The following is a 25,994-nucleotide window of genomic DNA, read 5'->3' as shown; positions in this document are numbered from 1 at the left end:
ACAGTTAAAACTAAAGGCAGTTGAATCAAAAAATAAACCAACTCCACAAAATGATGTAACCGCAAAACTTGGTCTCAATTGTTCACCACATGGCTTCTTCACCCACAACCAGCATGTCTGCTGTAAGCAGAGATCTCACAGATTCAAAAAAAACAAAATAATAAATTTGTTGCAATCCACCCAGGTTTTACTCAACCAGCAGCAAAAGAAGGCCAGAATTATCAATACAATTTCAAAAACATAATTATTGACATAATGATTGTTTAGATAGAGTATGTCATTTCTCAGAAAAATCCAGTTAGATTTGTGCATGTTATTTTGAGCTCAAACTTCACAAAACCCCTTTGGGCTTAAGAGGTTAAATCTTCATTGTATTACTATTAATATTATTCAAATTTGTTTTGTTTGACTGACCAACATATGTGTCTCAAGTGGTTTTAGTGGGTTAATGTGTCCTGTTTTTAAACTATGCCAAACACTTTGTGCTTAACTTGGCTGAATAGAAACTGATCTATAAACAAGTGATTGATAATTAGTAACACCATTTTATTCTGTAATATTCATAGGTAATTAGTTCTAAACTGCAACAGGCCTACTTGTACACCTATCGTCTTCCAAACCCACTCAGGCTCGCTTTGTGCCAACTGCAACGCGGATCTAGCTGGCATAACAAAAAATCAAACGTTATCTGTTTATTTACGTTTCCGCCAGAGGTCGCAAATGTTTCACCTGAACAACAACCACGTCTTTGCCTTTTGTAATATGTACCATATTGAGGTTAATTTCAATTATGCTGCCTACTGATAGTATATTTTTTCAGCTTTTCATGTTATTTAAAGATCTTTTTAATTAAATAACACATTTCCCAGCCAGACTAAATGTGTTCAATTATTTCCCTTATAGATTCGCATTTATACATTCAGTTCTGTTTATTTATATATCACCCACAAATGTAATTTCAATACAGGTCATATCCGATTATATAAATCCAGTTCGGTCTAAAGGAAATTTAGGCTCAGATCAGGTTTCAAGTTTATCTTACTGAGTAGGAAAAAGGTGTTTGCAGAGCTGTGAGGAACGGTAGAAGTCCTCATCTGAACTGTGCATCCCCAGAGACTGCCCCCAGTAAAGGAGAGATTGTGTTTCCATATTTTTACATATGACGGAATTGCCCCATCCTCAGAAAGCAGCGATCGCCTCTGAGCTCACAGGTGGAACATGAAAATGGGTCATGACCGGGAGGAGTTTACTCTGAGTGAACTTGTACGACCAGTGGCATTGTTTTAGAGCCCTGCGCTTTGGATCATGCTCTTAATCCTTATCTGTGCCCTTTAGTGCTTCCACTGAGGATTTAAATTCAGTTTAGTGTGATTTTACTCTGTTGGTCATAGCGTTCTTTACTTAGCGCAAACATCGACATGTTTGTCAGAGCAGTTTTTCTCCTCTACTTTGTTAAATTTACTTGCTGCATGGAAAGTGAGCTGTGCTTTCCGATTAGACTGGAAGACGACAGGGATGATTTTGACAACGACTTGGATATCAGTGTGAGAAAGTGTGACATAAAGTTACGAGTTTTCCAGCAAGAATTAGTGATCGATTTACAACAAGATTCTGATTTCATTGCTTCCTCCATCTCTATCCAAGACGCGTTTTGGTTCTCCAATACTGATGTTGGCACTGATTTGAGAGGGTGTTTTTACTCTGGATATGTGAATGGTGACAGAGATTCCTATGCAGCTTTAAGCCTCTGCAAAGGTTTAAATGGTGCCTTTGGCTTCCAGGGCTGGGAATATTTTATCAGCCCGGTGCGCAATGACACCCGGAGCCTACAGGACGCACACATCGTCCGACGCAGATCCAGTAACGACCTCAAGCAGAATTCCACTTCCAGGTGCGCAGTGGAGAGCGATCTAAGCCCCTCAGACGCACAATCCCTCCAAAAGTATAAGCGGATGACGGATCTCAACAATGTTACCGAAACGATGTCCAAGAGGATGGGGAGAGCTAAAAGGTTCGCATCCGTCCCCCGGTACGTGGAGACGCTGGTGGCTGCGGACGAGTCCATGTTGAGCTTCCATGGGGATGACCTAAAGCACTACATCTTAACACTGATGTCGGTCGCAGCGAGGCTGTACAGGCACCCCAGCATCCTCAACTCTATCAGCATCACAGTGGTAAAGATCGAGATAATATCGGAGGAGGACAAAGGTCCCAAGGTATCCGGGAACGCAGCCATGACGCTGCGTAACTTTTGCACCTGGCAAAAAAAGATGAACAAACACAACGATAAGCATCCAGACTACTGGGATACAGCCATTCTCTTTACCAGACAGGTAAGACAGCATAGATCACAATAAGGCGAAGGAAAGTATTCACACCCTGTGAGCTTTTTCACATTTTATCTCCTTGCAACCACAAACTTTAATGCAATTGTGAAGGGAAATTATAGTTTTCATTTTTTGCAAAACGATCGGAAAGATGTGGCGTGCAGCGTCCGGACCCCAGTGAAACCAAATGGCATCTCAAAGTCACCTAATGAGTATAGTGCCTTAATCTAACTATAAATACAGCTGTTCTGTGAAGGCGTTAGATGTTTCTAAGAGAACATTTTTTAGAGTGGATTGGAAGATGGATGGAACTAAAAACCGGTCAATCCTGGAAGAAAACGTGGTAGGAGCTGCAAAAGATTTGTGACTGGGGAGAAGTTGGTTACATGGATTTATTTAGGGGTATCGGATTACAAATGAATGCCATATAGATTTTTGTTTGTTCTAATAATTGAAAACTATGGGTCAGTTTGCTTCCACCTCACAATAATGCACTATTTTGTGTTGGTAAATTAAATAAATTCCTATAAAATACCTTAAATTACGTGGTTGTAATGTGGCAAAATGTGAACAAGTTGAAGGGTCATAAATACGTTTCTGGGGCATTGCACATTTTCTCTCATCAGTATATACACTTTGATAAAAAAACAAAAACAAAAAAAAACTCCATAATATGGGCTTGTGACAGGCTTCCTGTCAAAGTAACCTTGGTTATTGGTCAGCTCTGAAACACAATGTCCATTTTTGCTGAACTTGCACCAGTGCATTAGCCACATCCCAGCTCTAACTGATGTAAAACCTCATAGAACCAACAATAAGTTGGTGTAATCTTTAAGCAACATAAAAAAGCCTTTTTAGATTGAGACATCATTTTTATTTAGGAAGAAAGGTTAGAAACATGTTTATCCACAATTTTATTCTGTTGTAAAATAAGGCCAGTCCAAAAGCCCCTCCATCCAGAATAAAATAATGTAACACAAGGTGTTGAGTTACTTTTGGCCACTTCCACTAACAGGGTTCCGTAAGCTTTGGCATAGTTTTACTTTGCCAAATATTAAACATCAGAGTCCTCAGGGATGCACTTTGTTTCCTTTAGCCCTTCCCGTTCTCCTCCAGCTGAGGGTTTTCCAGCCCTACCCACCATCCTGCCTGCAACTCATTAAACCGTCCCCTGAAGGGAGGACCAAATTGGATAGGAGACTGATATTTGCCCCATCTGCTTGCTCCAAGTCAGAAACACAAGCACAACTGCAGACAGCCTGCCCAGTTGGCTCTTTACAACACACCAATGAGTCTGACATAAATGTTCTCTAGCATTCATTATCATTGCTGTGTTGTCTCTGCACGCTATGCTCATACATCACTCTCATCCTCTCCCAAACACGAAACGCAAAAAGATCTCTCCAGTTCAACACTGAGGTATTTCAAATAATCAAGATTGTTTTGGCTCCATAGCTGACGCTACAAACTCCACAGCCAGTTCGGATGACCTTAATAACTGTTCAGGGCTGGCCCATGATGAGTCATGTGGATACAATTTGCTATATAAAGCAGGAAGACAAGCGACAAGGGATTCCAGCACTGTTTCAGTTAGAATACTTTTGAATGACCTCATCTGCTTTAAACTGGGGTTTCAAAACTGTTACAAGCACAACAAACAACATTTACAAGGAATTTCTTATATAAACTGTCCACAGCAACCTAAATGCTAATAAATTCATAAAACATATTACAGCATACATGCCCAAGACATACAGTATTCAAAAACAAAATTAAAACCAGTTTAAAATTTTTCAGCTCAAACAAAACTTCAGTTTTGGTTAAGAATAGACAACTTCTATTGTACCTTTTGTGTATAGTGAATAGTAATAACCAAAAGGAAAACATACTATGTTGTCATTTTTGCCAGCTTTTATTAAATCAAATCTATCAGTAGGATGGTTGATTTATGAAATCTTGCCAAATATGATCAGAAATTGCATGTAAAAAAGACCTGTTTCTAATTCCCTATTCGAACAAAATCTTTAGCCATTTAAGGTGTGAAAACAGAACACGTACAGCTGAATTCTTGCTTCCCTTTTCAATTCACTTTGAAAAAGTCAGAGGTTTCTAAACAACCCTGATCTCAAAATCCAATATGGTTGCCATGCATGTATAAGTTGGTATTAGCTGCAGTAATAAAAGCATTTATTTCCTTTCCTGTCAACCTGTATCTTATCATATTCGTCACATACTCCTTTAGTGAACATTTTGCTGCAATAATTCAAAGTACAAAATGCAGAGAAATACATTAAGAAATACATTGTAAATACCTAGTATGAGTAATGTCAGTTAGTCACTGAACAGAGCAATTAAATAAACCGTAGTGCTTTTCAAACAAAGATTGTGTTTGAATAACTCATCTTTCTGAATGTTATTAACTCTGCATCACAGGGAATTTGTTTATTTGCCTTGCAAGTAATTCATCCTCCTCTGAGTAACACTAATGGCTGCCCAAGTACCTTAATGTTAGGGTTAGGGTTAACCCTAACCCTAAACCATTCCTTTATAGCTCTGGCTTCTAACAGGTTTTCTTACAGGATTTCCCTGTTTTTAGCTTTATCTATTTTCCCATCACCAGCTTCCCTATCCTTCTGAAGAAAAGTGTCCCCACAGCACGGCTTTCTCAGTATCCCATTCTCTTCACAATTATGTAGTCTGTCACACAAGGTCTGTCACACAAAATCCCAATAAAGCAAACTGATGTTTGGGGTTTTAACGACAAAATGTGAAAATGTTTAAAAGGAAACTTTTTCAAGTGACTGTAGCCAAACATTTAGTGGTACATTCTCCTCTTCCTCTTTCAAGAGACTTAGAATATTTGGAAGTTTAGCTTTAGGTACCCTACAATTTATTTTTTTAACGTTTCTGCTTATGAAAGAGCACTCAGCCAGGGTTCAACATTTGGAACATCTTCTGATGATTCATGACCTAGTGCTTTTTATTGTTTACCATAACATTTAATTACTATTTCAGTCTGATCCATTGTGTGCAGTTAACTGACCCACAGAGTAATTTTGTAGGTTTTATGAAGACCAACTTGATGTTGTCCAGAGGCAACTGTGGTTTGTGCTCAAACCCTAGTAATGGCATAATTGCTGTTAAAAGAATGTTGCAAAGTTACTCATCTCATTATGCTACACAGACTGATTACTGTACAAAAGCATCCTAGAGATCTAAATCTTACCATAAATCTATGGGTTTTCCCCTGAGAGAGAGCCTGTACTATTACTAATAGCTTGTATTGCTTCTTAGATAGGGGGGTGAGAAAAAAAGCACGACGTCTGTGTTTGGATGGAATGAACCCTGTGATACTGTTCCTTCCTTCCATTCAACCATCCATCCGTCCGTCCGTCCATCCATCGGGTCATTAGGGTGATAGGTCTAGGAGGGAAACTCAGATATGCCTCTCCTTAGCAACATTCTCTGGTTCATTCTGATGGACCCCAAGGCATCTTCCATCTCCAACTTTACCCTACCATCACATATCTTGAGGAAAAAATTGACTACCTACCCAGAGGGAAGAAGTATGGCTTTAGACCTAAAGGGACTAACTCCACATCCCGGCTGCTTCACAGTCAACTGCGAACCACCAAAAACAGGAACAGAGTCAAGGAATAGTCCTGATGTAAACCACACTGTGAACAAACTTGATTTTATGCAGATAATGTGAATACTACTCCTGCTTTGGTTGCACAAGGACCAGTAAGTTGTTAAGAGCATTTAAGAGCCCCACACTCCTGAAGCACTCTCACTAAAGAAGCCTCTTCCAGACACACAAATCGTATGTTGCAAACAATCAAACTCCCTTGACCCCGTCAGCAACTCTACTAGTGTACTTCATAAAATTGTACAAAAAGGGCAAAAAAGGTGAGAAATGAGTCAAAAGCCATGACATCATTCTAGTTTGAGGTGTTTGTTTTTAAACACCAGAAAAAAGCAAACATCAGTGCCATTTATGGGAAGTAGGTCATAGTAAAGATCAAACTCCCTAATATGGCAATTTCTTATCCCCTGTTATTCTAGTTTTTTTTTTTGTTCTTTTACTCAGCTGGCCCAAATTTTCACATGTCAACAACACACATGAGAACATCTGGACTAGATTTGCTCTGGCAAACAACCGTGGTTTATACGTTTTACTCTTGGAATGATTTGTCATAGCACTCAAGGTCTTCACTTGGCACCATGTTTTATTTTCTCGTTTAGTTCATTGAAGGATTTTAAGGGCTGGACGTGGTCAGACCGTCCGTATGCCGGATGCCAATGGTGTTTTTTGGGAGAGCAGGAGGTTATAGGGCTTTTTCTGCTCCAGGCAGATGGGCAGTGCTTTGTGGCAACCAATGCTTTAATTACGGGATTCAGGTCTAAATGGACACTGCCTGCTGTTGGGTTTTAAAACTCTGTTGTGGAGAAATAGGTCATCTGGAAACAGCTCTGGCATGGAAAAGTTGTAGGTTGGGACAGTTAATAACACCATGCTAGTTGAGGTGTAATATCATTATCATGTTATTTAAGGTCTGTCAGTAGTGTGATATCACTACAAAGTCAAGCACAGCTGCTGTTCCTTTGAGTTTAGTCTGAATGAGTTAAGCCTAAAAGTATTCATACCCCTGACACATTTAGATTTTAAATTATCGTCGTTAAACCGTTAAAAGTTTGTTTCTGATAGAAAATTAGACAGGCATCTCTAAAAAGATAAGAAAAACAAATATAGAAGTAACACCAATCTTCAAAAAAAATTAACAAAAAATAATTCACCTGTTTTATTCACATTTTAATAAAAAAATGAATGTCTATAGTTAGTGGAGACATCTTTAATAGTATTACAGCAATCAAACCCTTCTTGTAATTGTTGACCACCTTTTTAAATGTTTCCACTGGTATTTGGCAATTTGTAAGTTTCAACTGCTTGGGGTCAGAAGACCTCCTTGCCATTACCCTAATCCTAAACCTAGATGTAGACAAGTTTTAAAGGAATATTCCCCCATTACCCAGATGCATAATGGGCCAGAGGGTTCTAAGAAATTACCTCCTCCCCAGGGAGAAAGGTTTGATTCTATGGGGAAAATACGTGGACCAAAAAGCAATGCATCAATGAATTGGTTAAAGATGTAATTGTCCTGCAGGAGGTTTGTTTAGTCTTACAATGTAAGAAAATATTCTTGACTTTTCCTTACTTTCCTTTATCATGTCACTGTGATGTACTTTTTAATGTTTTTTGTCATCATGTAAAGCACTTAATTGTCTTGTTGCAGAAATGGGCTATACAAATAAACTTGCCTTGCCTAAACTCTGACTGGGCCATGTCAAAATTACTTCCAATCAGAAGAAACCCTGTGGTAAAATTAAGAGATTGCTGTAAACATAAATATGTCAAGGGTATGTATAAATGTGGGCTCAACTGTACGTAGAGAAAAAAACTTTTTTTGAGTGTGGATCTCCTAAAAAAGTGTGGGATTCAGATTTTAACACTTCCATGTTTTATATTTTCAGTTTGTTCCACTTCACAGCAAATTATTCAAGGGTATTAAATAACTGACAGTAATCCAACATGGTACTGGGCAATATGGTTGATGTTTGCTCCAAGATTATTTTGAAATTCTGTCTGTATTTTCCTGGAACTTAGTGTGCTTTTCATGGTTTGGGCTCAAAACACTTTATCCGACTTGTTTTCAAACATGGACTGATCATCTGGTGAACCGTAACTATATTTTATACTCTTCAAATTGAATTTAAGCTTTAATGTTTCAATAAAACTTTTTACAAGAGTGACAGACACAGTCTTTTTAAAATCCAATGTTTATACCTTAATTACAGAGTATCCATTTGGCAAACCGTGCTGATATTCCTTTGGAAGGATATTTCCTATAACTGAGCCAAGCATCATATTTCTTTCAGATTGCAGCTTTACTTCTTGTGCCGCATTTTTGGTACAGCATTAGAAGGAAAATAATAACTCATGGGGTTCCACTTCTGACTTTACTCCATAACTCCTGATTGTTTACAACAGGTTTCCACTGTGTCTACGTGGCCGAAAAATCTGCAATTGCAAGCGGTTCTCTCACTCGGCTCATGTTTTCATGCAGGATCTTTGTGGAGCCTCCACCTGCGACACTCTTGGCATGGCAGATGTTGGCACCATGTGTGACCCGAAGAGAAGCTGCTCTGTCATTGAAGACGATGGCCTTCCCTCAGCCTTCACCACCGCTCATGAGCTTGGTATGATTCTGACATGGCTTCATCCAAAACATGTTTACTGTTCATGTATAGTCAGAGATCTTTTTGTCTTTAAAAAAAAAAATATTGATACCCAAACTGTAATTACATTTAATCAACACAAAGAGCTGCATAAATATGCAATAAAACAAAAAAGGATACATGATTTTATTTTTGTAACAATAAAAACCTGAAAAGTATGGCATGCATTTGCATTAAGTGCCCTTTACTATGATGTACCTACATTAAATCAGCTGTAACTAATTTCCTTCTAAAGTCAGGTAATTAGCTAATCTACCTGAGTAGGATTTGTTCTCAGTATAACCCCAGCTGTTCTGTTTTGGCCTTAGAGGTAAGTTGGAGAACATTAGTGAACAAACAGCATCACAATAACCAAGGAACACAGCAGACAGGTCAGAGAGAAAGTTTTAGAGATGTTGAAAACAGAGTTAGGTTATAAAAGAAGCTCTGTTCAACCCATTATCTGAACATGGAAAGAGTATGCCACAGCTGCTAACCCTAACACACAAGTCTCAACAAATCTGGCCTGTATGGACGAGTGGATAGAAGGCAGGCACTGCTGTCAGAAGGGTTGTCAGGTACTTTATATATACAGGTTCTTCTCAAAATATTAGCATATTGTGATAAAGTTCATTATTTTCCATAATGTCATGATGAAAATTTAACATTCATATATTTTAGATTCATTGCACACTAACTGAAATATTTCAGGTCTTTTATTGTCTTAATACGGATGATTTTGGCATACAGCTCATGAAAACCCAAAATTCCTATCTCACAAAATTAGCATATCATTAAAAGGGTCTCTAAACGAGCTATGAACCTAATCATCTGAATCAACGAGTTAACTCTAAACACCTGCAAAAGATTCCTGAGGCCTTTAAAACTCCCAGCCTGGTTCATCACTCAAAACTGCCGACCTGACTGCTGTCCAGAAGGCCACTATTGACACCCTCAAGCAAGAGGGTAAGACACAGAAAGAAATTTCTGAACGAATAGGCTGTTCCCAGAGTGCTGTATCAAGGCACCTCAGTGGGAAGTCTGTGGGAAGGAAAAAGTGTGGCAGAAAACGCTGCACAACGAGAAGAGGTGACCGGACCCTGAGGAAGATTGTGGAGAAGGGCCAATTCCAGACCTTGGGGGACCTGCGGAAGCAGTGGACTGAGTCTGGAGTAGAAACATCCAGAGCCACCGTGCACAGGCGTGTGCAGGAAATGGGCTACAGGTGCCGCATTCCCCAGGTCAAGCCACTTTTGAACCAGAAACAGCGGCAGAAGCGCCTGACCTGGGCTACAGAGAAGCAGCACTGGACTGTTGCTCAGTGGTCCAAAGTACTTTTTTCGGATGAAAGCAAATTCTGCATGTCATTCGGAAATCAAGGTGCCAGAGTCTGGAGGAAGACTGGGGAGAAGGAAATGCCAAAATGCCAGAGGTCCAGTGTCAAGTACCCACAGTCAGTGATGGTCTGGGGTGCCGTGTCAGCTGCTGGTGTTGGTCCACTGTGTTTTATTAAGGGCAGGGTCAATGCAGCTAGCTATCAGGAGATTTTGGAGCACTTCATGCTTCCATCTGCTGAAAAGCTTTATGGATATGAAGATTTCATTTTTCAGCACGTCCTGGCACCTGCTCACAGTGGCAAAACCACTGGTAAATGGTTTACTGACCATGGTATCACTGTGCTCAATTGGCCTGCCAACTCTCCTGACCTGAACCCCATAGAGAATCTGTGGGATATTGTGAAGAGAACGTTGAGAGACTCAAGACCCAACACTCTGGATGAGCTAAAGGCCGCTATCAAAGCATCCTGGGCCTCCATAAGACCTCAGCAGTGCCACAGGCTGATTGCCTCCATGCCACGCCGCATTGAAGCAGTCATTTCTGCAAAAGGATTCCCGACCAAGTATTGAGTGCATAACTGTACATGATTATTTGAAGGTTGACGTTTTTTGTATTAAAAACACTTTTCTTTTATTGGTCGGATGAAATATGCTAATTTTGTGAGATAGGAATTTTGGGTTTTCATGAGCTGTATGCCAAAATCATCCGTATTAAGACAATAAAAGACCTGAAATTTTTCAGTTAGTGTGCAATGAATCTAAAATATATGAATGTTAAATTTTCATCATGACATTATGGAAAATAATGAACTTCATCACAATATGCTAATATTTTGAGAAGGACCAGTAATAGATATCTGACATGTTTTCAACAGGCCATGTGTTTAACATGCCACATGACAACGTGAAGGCCTGTGAAGATGTGTTTGGAAAGCTTCAGGAGAACCACATGATGTCCCCCACCCTTATTCAGATCAATCGTACCAGCCCGTGGTCTCCTTGCAGCGCCGCCATCATCACTGAGTTTCTGGACAGCGGACATGGTAAGTATATGTATATTATTTGCAATATCTTGAAATGTTCATGAATTTGTGTAGAAATGTAATAGGATTCTACTTTCGGGCATTTATGAGTGAAGAGTTGTGATGAAGAGCATGTGAATGAACATCAGCGTAACCTTGTTCTTGCAGTTTTCCATCAGCAGGCAGCAAAAAATAAATTCATACATTTGGGATGCAGATTTTTTTCCAAACATACCAGACCACAGGACCTAGCCTTAGAGCAACGCAAATTTTTTATTTTAAAACTGCACCCACATGTGTCCTAAATTACAAGGCTTGGTTCTGGGAGAGTCAACGCTGTGGTTTGGAGAAGAGATGGGTCTGCCCAGAGCTTCCTATGCAGGTTCACTACAAATAGGCAAACATCTTTTGCTTTTTTCCACCTCCATTTTTGAAATGAAAATACCAGCATACAAACTTGTAAAAGAGAGAGACCAAAGAATGTTCTTAATTATGACTAAGAATGTTTTCTTTTATTGCAGGATATTGTTACAGCCTGATTTCTCGAAACTAGACTTAAAGCTGTTGCCACAAGTTTGAGGCAGTTTTCATGTAGTGCTGCCTGTTTCCAGAATAACTTGTTACCTGCTCATCTATCTACAAGCAGCCTCCCCCACCACTGTTTTCCATGATCACTCTTTAGAGGGAGAATAGGAAGGAAGAGGAGAGGTTCACTTTATTGGGTGTACATTGAGTGTATATATAGCAGTTATCTATCAGCTAAATGGTCTGGGTTTTCTGCCAAAAATTGCTGTGAAATGGAATGAAACAAATATGCTGCCCACTGCTGCTTATCCACTTAGCCTTATAATTTGTTAGGAACTCATCAAAACACAAAAACAGTTCAGAAACAGAGACCCTGTTTTTCCCTCTGTGCATAACCGCTTTTGGATGCAAAGATTACCCACAAGGAGAAGTGGTAGATGTTTCTAAGGAATAAAAGCCACCTTATTGAAGTCTTTTACCCTATTTCTTGGAAAGTTCTTGTGTGTGGTTTGTATCTAGTGGTAACAGTGCTGTAATCTTTGCACAATTTACAAACTGTCTTTAATTTTAAACTCTAATCACACAAAAATATCTAACCATGCTTGGGCACAATGTTCTTAAAGGTTGTGCAACAAGGGTGGGCTAGTGGGTTTTTAGGGGCCGCTTCTGGATGGGTTAGAGTCAGGATGGCTGTAGTGTGTGAGGAACTAAAGCATTTTCTTGTAAATGGTGGGAATAACATATTGCCTAGTTTTTCATGTTTTCACATATTTGCTGACATCTTAAAATAATTGTAATAAAAGGCGCAGTCCCAAATTTAGATTTAGTATGGTCTGTCTTTCTTACCTTCACATGATCTGGTCAAATATTTTAAATTAGACTTAACTGCTAAATTGGAGTTATACTTATATTTGTTGATCTTTCTAAGACCACAGCCACACTACCCCAGATATATCTTTAAACAGCAGTTTTTTTCTATGTTTTTGAAACAAATCGACATATGCACTTTCTGTAGGATTACAAATTAAAAGTGCAAAATACATGCGATTGGCTTCTAAAATGTCAGTTCATTTCAAAGCACACATACGTTTGCAGGAATTACTGCATCAAAGCGGCATAGCATGGAGGCAATCAGTCTGTAGCACAGTTGAGGTGTAATGGAAGACCAGGTCGCTTTGATATTTTACTTTATGTGTAATGAATCTATACAATATACAGGTCCTTCTCAAAATATTAGCATATTGTGATAAAGTTCATTATTTTCCATAATGTCATGATGAAAATTTAACATTCATATATTTTAGATTCATTGCACACTAACTGAAATATTTCAGGTCTTTTATTGTCTTAATACGGATGATTTTGGCATACAGCTCATGAAAACCCAAAATTCCTATCTCACAAAATTAGCATATCATTAAAAGGGTCTCTAAACGAGCTATGAACCTAATCATCTGAATCAACGAGTTAACTCTAAACACCTGCAAAAGATTCCTGAGGCCTTTAAAACTCCCAGCCTGATTCATCATTTAAAACCCCAATCATGGGTAAGACTGCCGACCTGACTGCTGTCCAGAAGGCCACTATTGACACCCTCAAGCAAGAGGGTAAGACACAGAAAGAAATTTCTGAACAAATAGGCTGTTCCCAGAGTGCTGTATCAAGGCACCTCAGTGGGAAGTCTGTGGGAAGGAAAAAGTGTGGCAGAAAATGCTGCACAACGAGAAGAGGTGACCGGACCCTGAGGAAGATTGTGGAGAAGGGCCGATTCCAGACCTTGGGGGACCTGCGGAAGCAGTGGACTGAGTCTGGAGTAGAAACATCCAGAGCCACCATGCACAGGCATGTGCAGGAAATGGGCTACAGGTGCCGCATTCCCCAGGTCAAGCCACTTTTGAACCAGAAACAGCAGCAGAAGCGCCTGACCTGGGCTACAGAGAAGCAGCACTGGACTGTTGCTCAGTGGTCCAAAGTACTTTTTTCGGATGAAAGCAAATTCTGCATGTCATTCGGAAATCAAGGTGCCAGAGTCTGGAGGAAGACTGGGGAGAAGGAAATGCCAAAATGCCAGAAGTCCAGTGTCAAGTACCCACAGTCAGTGATGGTGTGGGGTGCCATGTCAGCTGCTGGTGTTGGTCCACTGTGTTTTATCAAGGGCAGGATCAATGCAGCTAGCTATCAGGAGATTTTGGAGCATTTCATGCTTCCATCTGCTGAAAAGCTTTATGGAGATGAAGATTTCATTTTTCAGCACGACCTGGTACCTGCTCACAGTGCCAAAACCACTGGTAAATGGTTTACTGACCATGGTATCACTGTGCTCAATTGGCCTACCAACTCTCCTGACCTGAACCCCATAGAGAATCTGTGGGATATTGTGAAGAGAACGTTGAGAGATTCAAGACCCAACACTCTGGATGAGCTAAAGACCGCTATCGAAGCATCCTGGGCCTCCATAAGACCTCAGCAGTGCCACAGGCTGATTGCCTCCATGCCACGCCGCATTGAAGCAGTCATTTCTGCCAAAGGATTCCAGACCAAGTATTGAGTGCATAACTGTACATGATTATTTGAAGGTTGACGTTTTTTGTATTAAAAACACATTTCTTTTATTGGTCGGATGAAATATGCTAATTTTGTGAGATAGGAATTTTGGGTTTTCATGAGCTGTATGCCAAAATCATCCGTATTAAGACAATAAAAGACCTGAAATATTTCAGTTAGTGTGCAATGAATCTAAAATATATGAATGTTAAATTTTCATCATGACATTATGGAAAATAATGAACTTTATCACAATATGCTAATATTTTGAGAAGGACCTGCATGTGTGTTTCACTTTCTAAAATGAGTGACAGAAAACATTAAACTTTTTATTGATGTTCCAATATTTTGAGCTGTACCCATGTAATAATGTGTTTCCAGGACTCACAGCTTAGACTTACTTCCCAGCGGAAGTTGCACACTGACAGCAATGGAGAAGCTCTTTGTGAAACAAACTTCACTTTGACAAGTAGAATTGCATTAGTTAAATAGAATATCTTGCACTACAGGATCTCATTAAAACCAGTTTTAAAAAGCATTGCTTTCTGGTAAAATCTTTGGAAACGTTAATCCCATTCTGTAAAAACAATTTAAATTCATATGTTTTTCTGAGATGCCTTTTTGGAAAGAACTTTACTTGGCCACACAAAAACTATTTTTAATAGTCAGCTACAAACTATGGTAACCCAAAATTAATGAATTTTGATCTCATAGTGCTCTCAGTGATTTTGTTAATCAATATTAAGACTTGAAGTAGCAAAGCTGACCCAAATATGATACTTGATCCACCATATTTTGCGGTGAAGATAAAGTTATTACTTTAACATGCAGTTTACCAAAAAGTACTATAAATATTTACCAAAATCTGTAAAATTTTGTCTTAACTCATAAGATCTTTTTAAAAGTCTTACTTACGTTCTTACTTACTTACTGAAAATAAAGACTATTCTACTCTGTTCTATTCTACTCTTACTTACTACTAAGGTTTTTGTCTTCTAGGTGATTGTTTGCTTGATCAGCCTCAGAAAACGTTAGTTCTTCCAGATGTGCTGCCCGGATCCTCCTATGATCTCGACCGTCAGTGTGAGCTTGCCTTTGGCGAAGGCTCCAAGCCCTGTCCTTTCCTGCAGCCACCTTGCAGTCGATTGTGGTGCACAGGGAAGTCCAGTGGTCATCTGGTGTGTATGACTCGGCATTTCCCCTGGGCAGATGGAACCCTCTGTGGTGACGGGCAGGTCTGTGACCGAGGGGTCTGCTCTGACAAACAGCTCCAAACTGTGAAGGTACGACTTATGAAAGACCTGCTAATTCTTATCAGTAGACACTAGGGCGTTATTAATGGGCCTTATTTTTTCAGTTGGATGGGCGTTGGGGTAAGTGGGGTCCATTTGGTTCCTGTTCCCGCACATGTGGAGGTGGTGTTCAACTGTCTAAACGGGAATGTAACAACCCAGCTCCATCAAATGGGGGCAAATACTGCCAAGGAGTTCGTGTCAAATATCGGTCCTGCAATCTGAACTGCTGCCCTGAGACAGGTGGGAGTCTCTCAGAGAAAACGTCTAACAATGTACATTTGAATAGAAACCAAGTCCAATGTTAGCCCTGTCCGACAGCAGCTTCATCTCTTACTTTCTGTACTGTTCCATCTCTTTGTGCAGATAAGACTTATCGAGAAGAGCAATGTGAGACCTCTGGCCGGACTTTCAGTAGTACCCGTGTTGCCCACTCTGTGGTGTGGGTGCCAAAGTACTCTGGAGTTTCTGCTAAGGACAGATGTAAACTCATCTGCAGGGCTAATGGGACCGGCTACTTCTATGTGCTGTCTACCAAGGTAAAGGGATATTTTACTTACACCTGAATTTACTTTATTTTATTACTTTATTTTGGATTAGTTTTACTTTTATTTTATTATCGAATAAAATTCTATAAAAACTGATAGCCTTTAGATGTGGAGACTAAGAGAAGGAAGGAAGTGGAGGGACAACAGTTTGTCTCTGTCAGACAGCACTCCAACACCAGTCCTTGAAGGAGTAAAACTCTCATAATACCCATAGCTCTGAGTTACAACTGGGTATCTTACCCACATAGGGAACAGAATAATAAAAATACAGCGCTTTTCTTTGAACAACTAATCCTATCACATAAATTGGAGTAGAGTCTGAGCTGATGTTCACAAAAAATAAGGCACAGAATAGTACATCATCCTTGCAGTCTTGCAGTTTTTTTCTTTTGTGAATGTTTCCACTTCGGAGTCCAAAACAGATTCATTACAGCAGCAGATGCTAAGCTGTAGCTCCTCCTACTGCAATGGTATCGAATAAGGTCTTGCTCAGTGGCTGAGGGTGGAAGAGAGGCTCCTGATGCTGAATTATAAGTAGTGACTTTCTGTAATAAAAATTATAACTGATGATTCTGTCACAGCAAATGCACTTTATAACCTATATAGATTCGCAACACGTTACATGACTTGAGAGAGACTAGAGGAAAGACAGCTCCGACTGCTGTTCTAGCAATAAACTTGTGAGTATTTTACAGTGTTGACTTTTTGAAACTGGAGTATTATCACTTTAAGGTCTGAGGAAGTTTGTAAAGTTCACAGATATTTATTAAATAAAGCCTTGTCCCAAATTAGCATAAATCATCTTCCCTCACACACAGAGCAAGAGCATATAAAAGACCAAAAGTGTTGCAATCAAATAAATATTTAAGGAAATATTTATATAAATAGATAACAAATATTACATTATGTAAATGAGTCCATATTTACAAATGCAAAGTTGTATAACATATGAAATTATTTTTGTGTTTAATATTTACTGTGTTATAGTCTATCATGAAATGCTTTAAACTTTCCCTGTGGCTTGTCAGATAAGTTTTAGCATGTGATTGGCTATCTCATCTACAGATAAATAGCCTTGTCTGTAACATTGTTAGTGCTGCCCATTGAATTACATGGGAAAAGCTGACAGGTAAAATAAATTCACGATAAGCTGCAACACAGAAATGATATATGAAATAATTAAATACTGAAGTACTCATATGCTTCTGATTTATTTGTCTAAAAAAGTATTGGAATATTTTAATAATTATGGGTAAATGCAACTGATAAATATTCAATTCAATTCAGTTTTATTTATATAGCGCCAATTCACAACACACGTCGTCTCAAGACACTTCACAAAAGTCAGGTACATACATTCCAATTAATCCTAACCATTGAACAGTGCAGTCAGATTGAGTTATTTAAATTGGATAAAAACGTTTTTCTGTCTAAGGAAACCCAGCAGATTGCATCGAGTCAGAAATTTGCAGCATTCCCTCCTCCTGGATGAGCATCTAGAGACAGTGGACAGTCACTGGCGTTGACTTTGCAGCAATCCCTCATACTGAGCATGCATGTAGCGACAGTAGAGAGGAAAAACTCCCTTTTAACAGGAAGAAACCTCCAGCAGAACCAGGCTCAGTGTGAGCGGCCATCTGCCACGACCAACTAGGGGTCACATAAACTCTGAGCCAGTTTTCAAGGTTAGAGTCTGAAAGAGAGCACATAGAGTTAGTCACAGTAAAAGCTCAGTCAATTGCCATGTCTAGGAGAGAGAAAAGGTTAAACACTGAAAGACAGGGCCACGTGGATCATCAGTAGAAGGTGAGCATTAAGTTGTTGCTAGCAGAAGCTTGGACGATGCTGTCAGGTTTAACCAACCTAACAATATTTATTGACATAACAAAAAGAAAAGAGAGACAAAGTATTAGTTTTTTACTCGCTTTGCGAGGAGAACGGTCAGATGTGCTCAGTTACAGATCTCGCACCGCTCTGAACAGCATCTGCCCGAATCCTCTCTTTTATTATCTTTGTTCTCTAAAGGATGGGAAACAACAACTGCATCGTAAACAGGTCATAAACAGCTTTATACATTAACAACACATTTCCACAGTCCCCTTTCAGCTTCCAGGGCCAGTTGTGCCTTTTGTTGAGTGTAATCAGCCTTCATCTTTATGACCTCCTCAACTGGACTGCTTCCTTCCAAGCTTCATTTATGACCTTTGCCTGCAGACAAACTCACACATCCTTTACTCACACAAACATCATGAAAGGTTATGAGATCAAATAGTCAAGTTAAAGAATAGGAGAAAATATAAGATAAATCTATATTCAATTATTCCAACAATTCCTCCCTGTATATCTTATATCTGCTTATATTCTCATATCACTTAACAGCCACTTCTATCAGATTTTTAACTGTAAGTTTATCTTCATGAGTACAAAGACAAGAAGTACTTACTGACATTTAAATCACAGAATCATATAGAAATGGATCTGGATACAGGTCAGAAAAGTGGTCAGTTCCATCCTCGTCATCTTCATCATCCTGATGTTTAAATAACGGATAGAGTTGTGTAACTCTGTTTTCCATAGGAGAAATAGCTGTGGTGCTGATCCCACTCATTAGCTTGACCAAATGAGGAAGGAAAGGACAGGATTATAGAAGTTATAAATGGTACTTAACTAAAGACAGAAGAGACACCTCATGGTCCACGATGGTAGCTGATGAAAGAAACAATTGGACACCAGAGTGGGCACCACTGCTTATGCTAGTCAATATAAGATACATCTATATTCAATTATTCCAACAGATGCCCCTCTCCAGAAAGGTGTCACAGGTAGACACAGAGCCAGGCCAGGTGTAGCTTCTAGGAAGAGAAAAGAGGGAGAACATAAAGTTAAAAGCTGAAATAACAGGAAATAATGCAGAATTAGAGAGTAGTGTGAGAATGTAGCGAAGAGGTGGTCATAACTACAGAGATAGCTCATGATAACCTAAGCCACTCTAACTATAAGCTTTATCAAAAAGGAAAGTTTTAAGCCTAGCCTTGAAAGTAGAGTTTGTCCATCTAGAGCCCACTGATGGCCATTGTTATACTAAAAACCACAAGTATCGGGATACCTCTCTCTGTTAGACTGATTATAACCATTGGAAAAGACAGGGGGTCATATGGTAGCAGAAATGGAGGGTGTGTTTGCACCTCAACCATAATTGAGCCGGTTTAGGCTAAACCTGACTCCCCCTTACTCCATCCAACAGGGCGGAAAGAAGATGGAGATACAAAATAAGGAAGATAGCTCAGGATAACCTAAGCAACTCTAACTATAAGCTTTATCAAAAAGGAAACTTTTAAGCCTAGCCTTAAAAGTAGACAGGGTGTCTGCCTCACGGACTAAAACTGGGAGCTGGTTCCACGGGAGAGGGGCCTGATAACTAAAGGATCTGCCTCCCATTCTACTTCTAGACTCTAGGAACCACCAGTAAACCTGCAGTCTGAGAACAAAGTGCTCTGTTAGGAACATATGGAACCATCAGATCTCTGATGTATGATGGAGCTAGATCATTAAGGGCTTTATATGTGAGGAGGATAATTTTAAATTCTATTCTGGATTTAACAGGCAGCCAGTGAAGGGAAGCTAAAGTAGGAGAAATATGATCTCTCTTTTTAATTTTTATCAGAACTCTTGCTGCAGCATTTTGAATCAGCTGAAGGCTTTTAACTGCATTTTGTGGACATCCTGATAGTAACGAATTCCAATAGTCCAGCCTTGATTTAACAAATGCATAGACTAGTTTTTTTTAGTTTTTTTTTACCGTGTCCTGTCCGCCAGAGTATCGCACAGAATTGTTGTCTGAGTGCCAAGAAATTGCAGATTTACTTTCACAAGCAGAGCATCACAGCTAATGCTTTAAAGCTCTGCTTGATATTTATAAAAGAAACTTTATTATAAACTTCTTTGGGAATATTTCAATTGTTACAGACACGGAGACTGAAATGAAAAGGAAAAAAGAAACTCAAAAAAGAGAAAGCTTATACACCTGCAGCTGTTTTTTTTTTTTTTTTAACAAAATAGTACACGGTAATTCTGAATGTAAAATGTACTTAGTGAGAGGTGCAGCCCAATATAGAACATCTGTGTATCTGTCAACACCTGAAGCTTAACACCTGTGAGTATGGGTGTGGACACGCTTTGTATACAAGGTTTCTCCACAAAAATATGCAATAGTGAGTGTGAGGACCCACAGGCCTGCCCCATGATCCCTGGACGGACACTGAGGAGATCCGAGCCATAGACATCTAAAGGCCCCCCAAAGCACAGGAACCCCAGGAGAAACACTGCCGGGACTACCGCAACCCCCCCCCCCCAGAGAAGAGCAGTGGAGAGTCCCAGGGGAACCACCCAGCAGCGACAGTGCAGAAGCCCCAGGGAGCCGCAGCGACGAGCCCACAGGCCCCGCCGGCAGCCGTCCACGCCTGAGCAGATCCAGCCATGGACCCAGAGGCCCAAGACCCCGGGACACACCACCCCCCAAGCAGAGGCCCGACAGAGCCTAGGGGGCCAGGCCCCGGCAAGCAGCCACCGGGAGTGAGCCAGCCCACACCAAAGCACCCGGCCGCACACACCGAGAACCACAAGTACACCAGCGGACAGAGACTCCAACCACCAGTAGGCGGTGTGGCGGGGAGGAAGCTGATCCAGGAGAGGGAGCAGTCCAAGACCCAACCTGTTGCACAAAAAAAAAACAGGCACACAGTCACAATCACCCAAGAAAGAAGGAAATCCTAGAAACCTGTTTAATATGGGATTTAAATGACATGTCCTGGTCAAAAAAAATAACACCAAGGTTTATAAATATTCAACCACCTATTTATTTATTGATTTGTAACATAACCAGCTGTGCCTCATTTTGTAAAAATCTGTCAGTGATCCATTGGGCTTCCAGTTGCTTTTATTTGTCCCTCAGAACATAAACCATTTAAAAACCAAACATTTTAAACTGATGTAACTGATGTATTATGCTGAAAATTATGCTGAAAACTTTCCACCTATTTCTAAGGCTTTGCATTCTCCCTCTACAAAACTCAATTGAAAGGTTTATGCTAAATTAAAAGGTTTGAGACTTTTGCTGGGTGCATATCAGCTCTGTTAATTTGTTTTTACCCTGGTAAATACAGTGGAAACATAGGGGGGTAATAATGTCCCCAGGAAACTACTGTGGTAAAGATTCCAGTTTTGGAAATATGTTTTTAAAGACTGGGTCTCAGTGTATTTTGACTGCAAAATATTGGTATTAGAGCATATTTTTATATCATGCATAGGATAGTTTTTCTTGTTTTGTTGACTTAAGAGCTGTATTTAAAATAGCTTATTTAACATGGGAGTATTTGACCTTGAACTGTATTTGTGCAGGTTGTTGACGGGACTCCGTGCTCGCCAGACTCCACAGGCGTTTGTGTCCAAGGAAAGTGCATCAAAGCTGGATGTGACGGTGTGATTGGCTCTACAAAGACGTTTGATAAGTGTGGAGTCTGTGGAGGCGACAACAAGAGCTGCAAGAAGGTGTCGGGACTCTTCACCAAGCCTTTGTGAGTAAAACCAGCAACATCATCTGAGACCCTCTAAGGGATACTCGTGCCTGTTGTTTTTCATCTCTCACTTCAGCAAAACTTCATTAGCTTCACTCATGACAAAAGCCCTCACTGATTGTAAAATGTTTTGGCATGCAGGCATGGCTACAACTTCGTGGTCATGTTGCCAGTGGGCGCAGCCAACGTGGACATCCGTCAGCGAGGCTACAAGGGAATGATTAGTGATGACAACTATTTGGCAGTGAAGAACAGCAAGGGGGATTACCTTCTCAATGGGAATTATATTGTGTCAGCTGGCGAGAGAGATATCATTGTAAATAAAAGCCTGCTGCGCTACAGTGGCACAACTGGCCTCTCTGAGACCCTGCAGGCTGTGAAGCCCCTGGGAGAGGCCTTAACCGTGGAAGTACTGTGTGCAGGCAAGATAACACCTCCTCGCATACGCTACTCCTTCTACCTTCACCGTCAGACCAAAGAGGACAAAAAGCTGAAGAAGGAGGAGCGAGCAAATTCTGAGAACAGCGTCCTGACAAAAGATGAAATCAACGAAAAAGACAATCTTAAAAGCTCATACAGCAAGAAAAATGCTCCTGTAGAGAAATGGACATCGGCAGCCTGGGAACAGTGCTCGGTGTCCTGTGGTCGTGGTTTCCAGAGGAGGATGGTGCAGTGTCTAAGATCAGATGGAAAACCAGGGCTGGACTGTGATTCTTCACACAGACCCTCTGCCACCAGGGTTTGTGGAGACCCTTGTCCTGAGTGGGATATTGGGCAGTGGTCACCCTGCTCTAGAACCTGTGGGAAGGGCTTTAAGAGGCGACCTCTCCACTGCAAAGACCAGTCTGGGCTTCTGCTCCCTAGGGATCTTTGCAAGGACTTTCGTAAACCTCAGGAGCTGGACTTCTGCAACCTAAGACCTTGTCAGTAACTTGAAACTACAAAACAATTTTTGTCTGTGTTTCAAAGGAACCAAACTGAACCTACCCGCTAGTATTACGTCATATTATGTCATTTCATAGGACATTAATGGAGAGTTCTCGGAAGAAAAACAAGAATATGAGAGAGCTGCAGCCAAGGAATGAATTCTGGCAGATCATTTTCAGAGACATCAGTTTAACTTTCAAAGACATTACTCAGCCATTGCTATGAAAGCTTCCACATTTGAAAGTCAAATAAAATGTAAGCTTTCTGTAATGCTAGTTGATACACAATGTTGATCTTTAAGCAATTAGGTTATTTTACCAGAGTCTGCAACCCATTTTATGCTACTATAGTTAAGTGTTAAGCCATTAGAGTTTTAGCTGTACCTCACAAACATTGGATGAGACAGCTGGATGCCAAATAAACAGCAGAATTAGCTGAACAAACTGACAAACTTCGCCTGTTTCCCCAATGCATTTACATTTAGTCATAGATGCATCATGACATTCAAGATGAGTTGTACAGAAGCTGCTGCAGATTCAACTATTTATTGGCAATATATTTACAAAAATTATATTGTTACAAGCTGAACTGAATCACGACAGATGGATGACTGTTGACAACATTGACAGGAAACTTTATGTTTTCCAGCAATTTCAAAGCAAATAATCATGATGTGGTAAATTATGTCCCGAGAATCTAAAATATGCTTATTGGTTTCATATCACTGCTCTGTTACTGCTCACTAAAGTTTCAAGCCCAATGCACTTGCACACCAAGTCTGTATTCCTCACACGATTTTATTGATTTGATGTGTTCAATTAGTGTGGCTAACTGACAAATTTTGAGCTTGACGGACCCTGATTGGGGTCCTGTCAGAGAGAAGCTGAATAATCAAATCTTTTTCCTACCAGCAAATGCACCATACTAACACCTATCCTGTATTCAGTGTGGATGCTGTTGAATGAAAAAGATTCAAAGTTAGTTTGTTCCAGAATTAGTGAAGTGTTTAAAATTAAGTCAGAGCAAGCACAAAGATTGTAAGGAACAATTTAAGAGGAAACTGAGTTTTCTACAATTTGCCTGAAGGGAAATACTAGATTTGGAAATGTTGGCAAGCTTTTGGTAATCTCACAGTTAAAAAAAATAAAAATAAATTCTCTAGAACATGCACATAGTGACTGCTGTGTTAGTAATAGTAATCGTGCTTATTGTTAGCGTAAAATGCCAAACTGGGCAATCCTTTTATCTTTGTTTCAAAAAAGTAAAACTTGATTTCATAATTTCTGCTCTTTCACGTGTAGTACCTCCTGCACTATTGTGAATAATTAATGAATGATCAGGGCAGAAATTATAAAAAAAAATATATATATAATGTTATTCTTCTTATGTTATATTATGTAAAGAAAAATTGGATAAAACTCTAAATCGACAGGCAACAGCTTTGCAAAAAATTTGGAAACAAAATTGGAATTGGTACATCTATATATCAGATTAATCTATTTGTGCATAATTGTAGCAGGAGCCAAAATGTCATCAAATAGTAAAAAAAAACCTTTGGGACATTTCACTTCTGCACCCAATTCCAAGCCCTTTTTCTCTCTATTCTGCCTTTGTTTGCCTAAACTGACTTAATTTGTCAAATGCCATTTTAGAAAACAACAACTCTCAAAAAACATATTGATGACACAAATAAAAGAGTAAAAAAATCAAACCTCATTAGCGATTCAAAAATCTTTGAATTAAGTGCAGCAATATCATTGACATAATATAAAGTTATTTTTTAACATGCAATCATGTATGAAAAATATGGACTTGGTGTGCAAAAGTCTTTAATCTGAGTGTATCCTACCAAGGTGGGTTTAGATCCCTGCCTCCCTTTAGTTCCCTGCATGTTTCATTGCAGCCCTCGTTTGACCTCATTTGTCTTCACTGTTACATCAAGCCTGTCTGGAACAGTTACCAAAAATAATTTAATGTCAATGAAATAATAAAACACATAGGGAATGTTCTTGTCCTGGTATATCTTTATTCATGGCCCTACAATCTGAACTAACGTGTTCTTCCTGAAGGCTTGATGTAATCCTGCCATTTGTTATGTACTTCTTTTTTTTTAAGAGGCCAGATTAAACAACCCAATAATCCATCTTGCAGCCAACTGCAAGATGGATCTTATATTAACTGGATTTTAGTTTCTTTTTTCTGTGTTTTTAATCAGCTTTTGCACTTTGTACAGCAAAATAAAATGACTTACACGAGCTGTACTGTATACTATGTATACATTTACTCAGCTCTGTGCAAAAACAAATTTTTTTCACATGCATTTGTAATTGCCTTTGACTTCTACATATTTATTCCAAAATAAAGCAATTAATTGAAAGGTCTGGTATTCTCATTTTTCTCTCCTGTAATAACGTAGTGATACCAGAAAACAAATTATGTTTAAAATATACACCACTGAGATGGGGGGGAAGGTAGAAGGTGAGCGCTGTTGAAAATTAATTGAGAAGAATGATTCAGAAATGGTAGTGTTCTTACTGTTGGCAGTGAAGAATCCAGACATGGTAAGGTGTAAGCTGAGTCCAGATGTCTTAGTCTGTGTGGGAGTAGACATACAGATGGTGAAGGTTTGTTGGACGATGGGCAGGTTTTCAGAAAGGAGCCAGAAAGTCAAGCCAGATGGTTGTCGGTCGTGGAAGCTGTGATCCAAGAGGTAATTAAGCTGTTAGGCTTGAACCAGGATATAGGTTGCTCCATGAAGGTGAGGAGCCAGGGAGTAATACAGGAGGTAACCTTGTAAGAAGGAGCAGAGAGCTGGGTTAGGGTACAGGGTAAATGTATTAGGCAAGACATGGAGGGCTAGAAGGACCACTATGGTTGACAATTAGCCAATGAATGACCGGTAGCCATCTCCTCTTAAGCTTCAGTGATGAGGCTGATTAGGTGCAGATGCACAAGGCTTTGCCTATGGCTTCAGCACACAGAGAATGAAAATACACCCAACACACAGCTCAGCATCCATCTGATCTGCTAAACTCAGCTTCAGTCAGATATTCGTCACCCTTTCTTACTTGATTCCTCACAACCCCAACCAAGTAAGATGATGCTGTGCCCGTGCCAGAGTCCGGTTTCTGGAATGGATCATGCCGGGTTGAACCCATTACAGACCCTGAAACGGACCAAAGAACTGTACCCTGGCACAGTTACAACTGCCAGTTTTGGCACAGTTTATTCTGATCCTGAAGCTGTTCGCTTGCAGTGTGAATGCATGCTGGGCCAGCATTTCAAAAGCAGGAAGAGAGGATGTAATGTAAGAACAGCGCACATGAGTAGAAGAAGAAGAAGTAGAGGAAAAACAAAGTTGGAGCGCAAATCCGCAGACGAAAAAGTTTGGAAATGTCTTATTGTGCTACGTGGAGTAGTGAAATGGTACAGATTTAAAAATATATCTGAACACCAAAGTTGCGCCAGAAAGCCTGATGAGACAGACTTTCTTCTTCATGCTTTTTGTCTTCACGATTAGCGCAATACTGCCCCCTTCACATATATCCCAAGTGCCGTTGAGTTAATCAGCTTTAAAGGTCTTACCCACTCCTGGATATTCCAACCACATCCGAGATCTTGTT

At 39.9% G+C, this 25,994-nt stretch overlaps 1 protein-coding gene across 1 annotated transcript; it reads left to right on the top strand.

Moving 5' to 3' along the window:
* Nucleotides 1-1,200: 1,200 nt before the first annotated feature.
* Nucleotides 1,201-24,748, top strand: LOC124876301 (A disintegrin and metalloproteinase with thrombospondin motifs 15-like). Its single transcript, XM_047378953.1, has 8 exons — nt 1,201-2,333; nt 8,453-8,585; nt 10,816-10,983; nt 15,031-15,314; nt 15,389-15,566; nt 15,690-15,862; nt 21,269-21,444; nt 21,586-24,748. Exons 1-8 carry the CDS (start codon nt 1,419-1,421, stop codon nt 22,373-22,375), a joined length of 2,817 nt encoding a protein of 938 aa, XP_047234909.1. The 5' UTR covers nt 1,201-1,418; the 3' UTR covers nt 22,376-24,748.
* Nucleotides 24,749-25,994: the final 1,246 nt, after the last annotated feature.

The sequence above is a fragment of the Girardinichthys multiradiatus genome, chromosome 11 (genome assembly GCF_021462225.1).
Source record: "Girardinichthys multiradiatus isolate DD_20200921_A chromosome 11, DD_fGirMul_XY1, whole genome shotgun sequence".
Lineage (NCBI taxonomy): Eukaryota > Metazoa > Chordata > Actinopteri > Cyprinodontiformes > Goodeidae > Girardinichthys > Girardinichthys multiradiatus.
The sequence above is the reverse complement of the archived record's forward strand: the minus strand, read 5'-3'. Positions and strand labels throughout refer to the sequence as shown.

Coding starts and splice junctions, on each gene's coding strand:
- LOC124876301 (XM_047378953.1), top strand. CDS start 1,419: ATGTTTGTCAGAGCAGTTTTTCTCCTCTACTTTGTTAAATTTACTTGC. Junction 15,567..15,689: donor GAACTGCTGCCCTGAGACAG/GTGGGAGTCTCT, acceptor CTCTTTGTGCAG/ATAAGACTTATCGAGAAGAG. Junction 21,445..21,585: donor GGACTCTTCACCAAGCCTTT/GTGAGTAAAACC, acceptor TTTGGCATGCAG/GCATGGCTACAACTTCGTGG.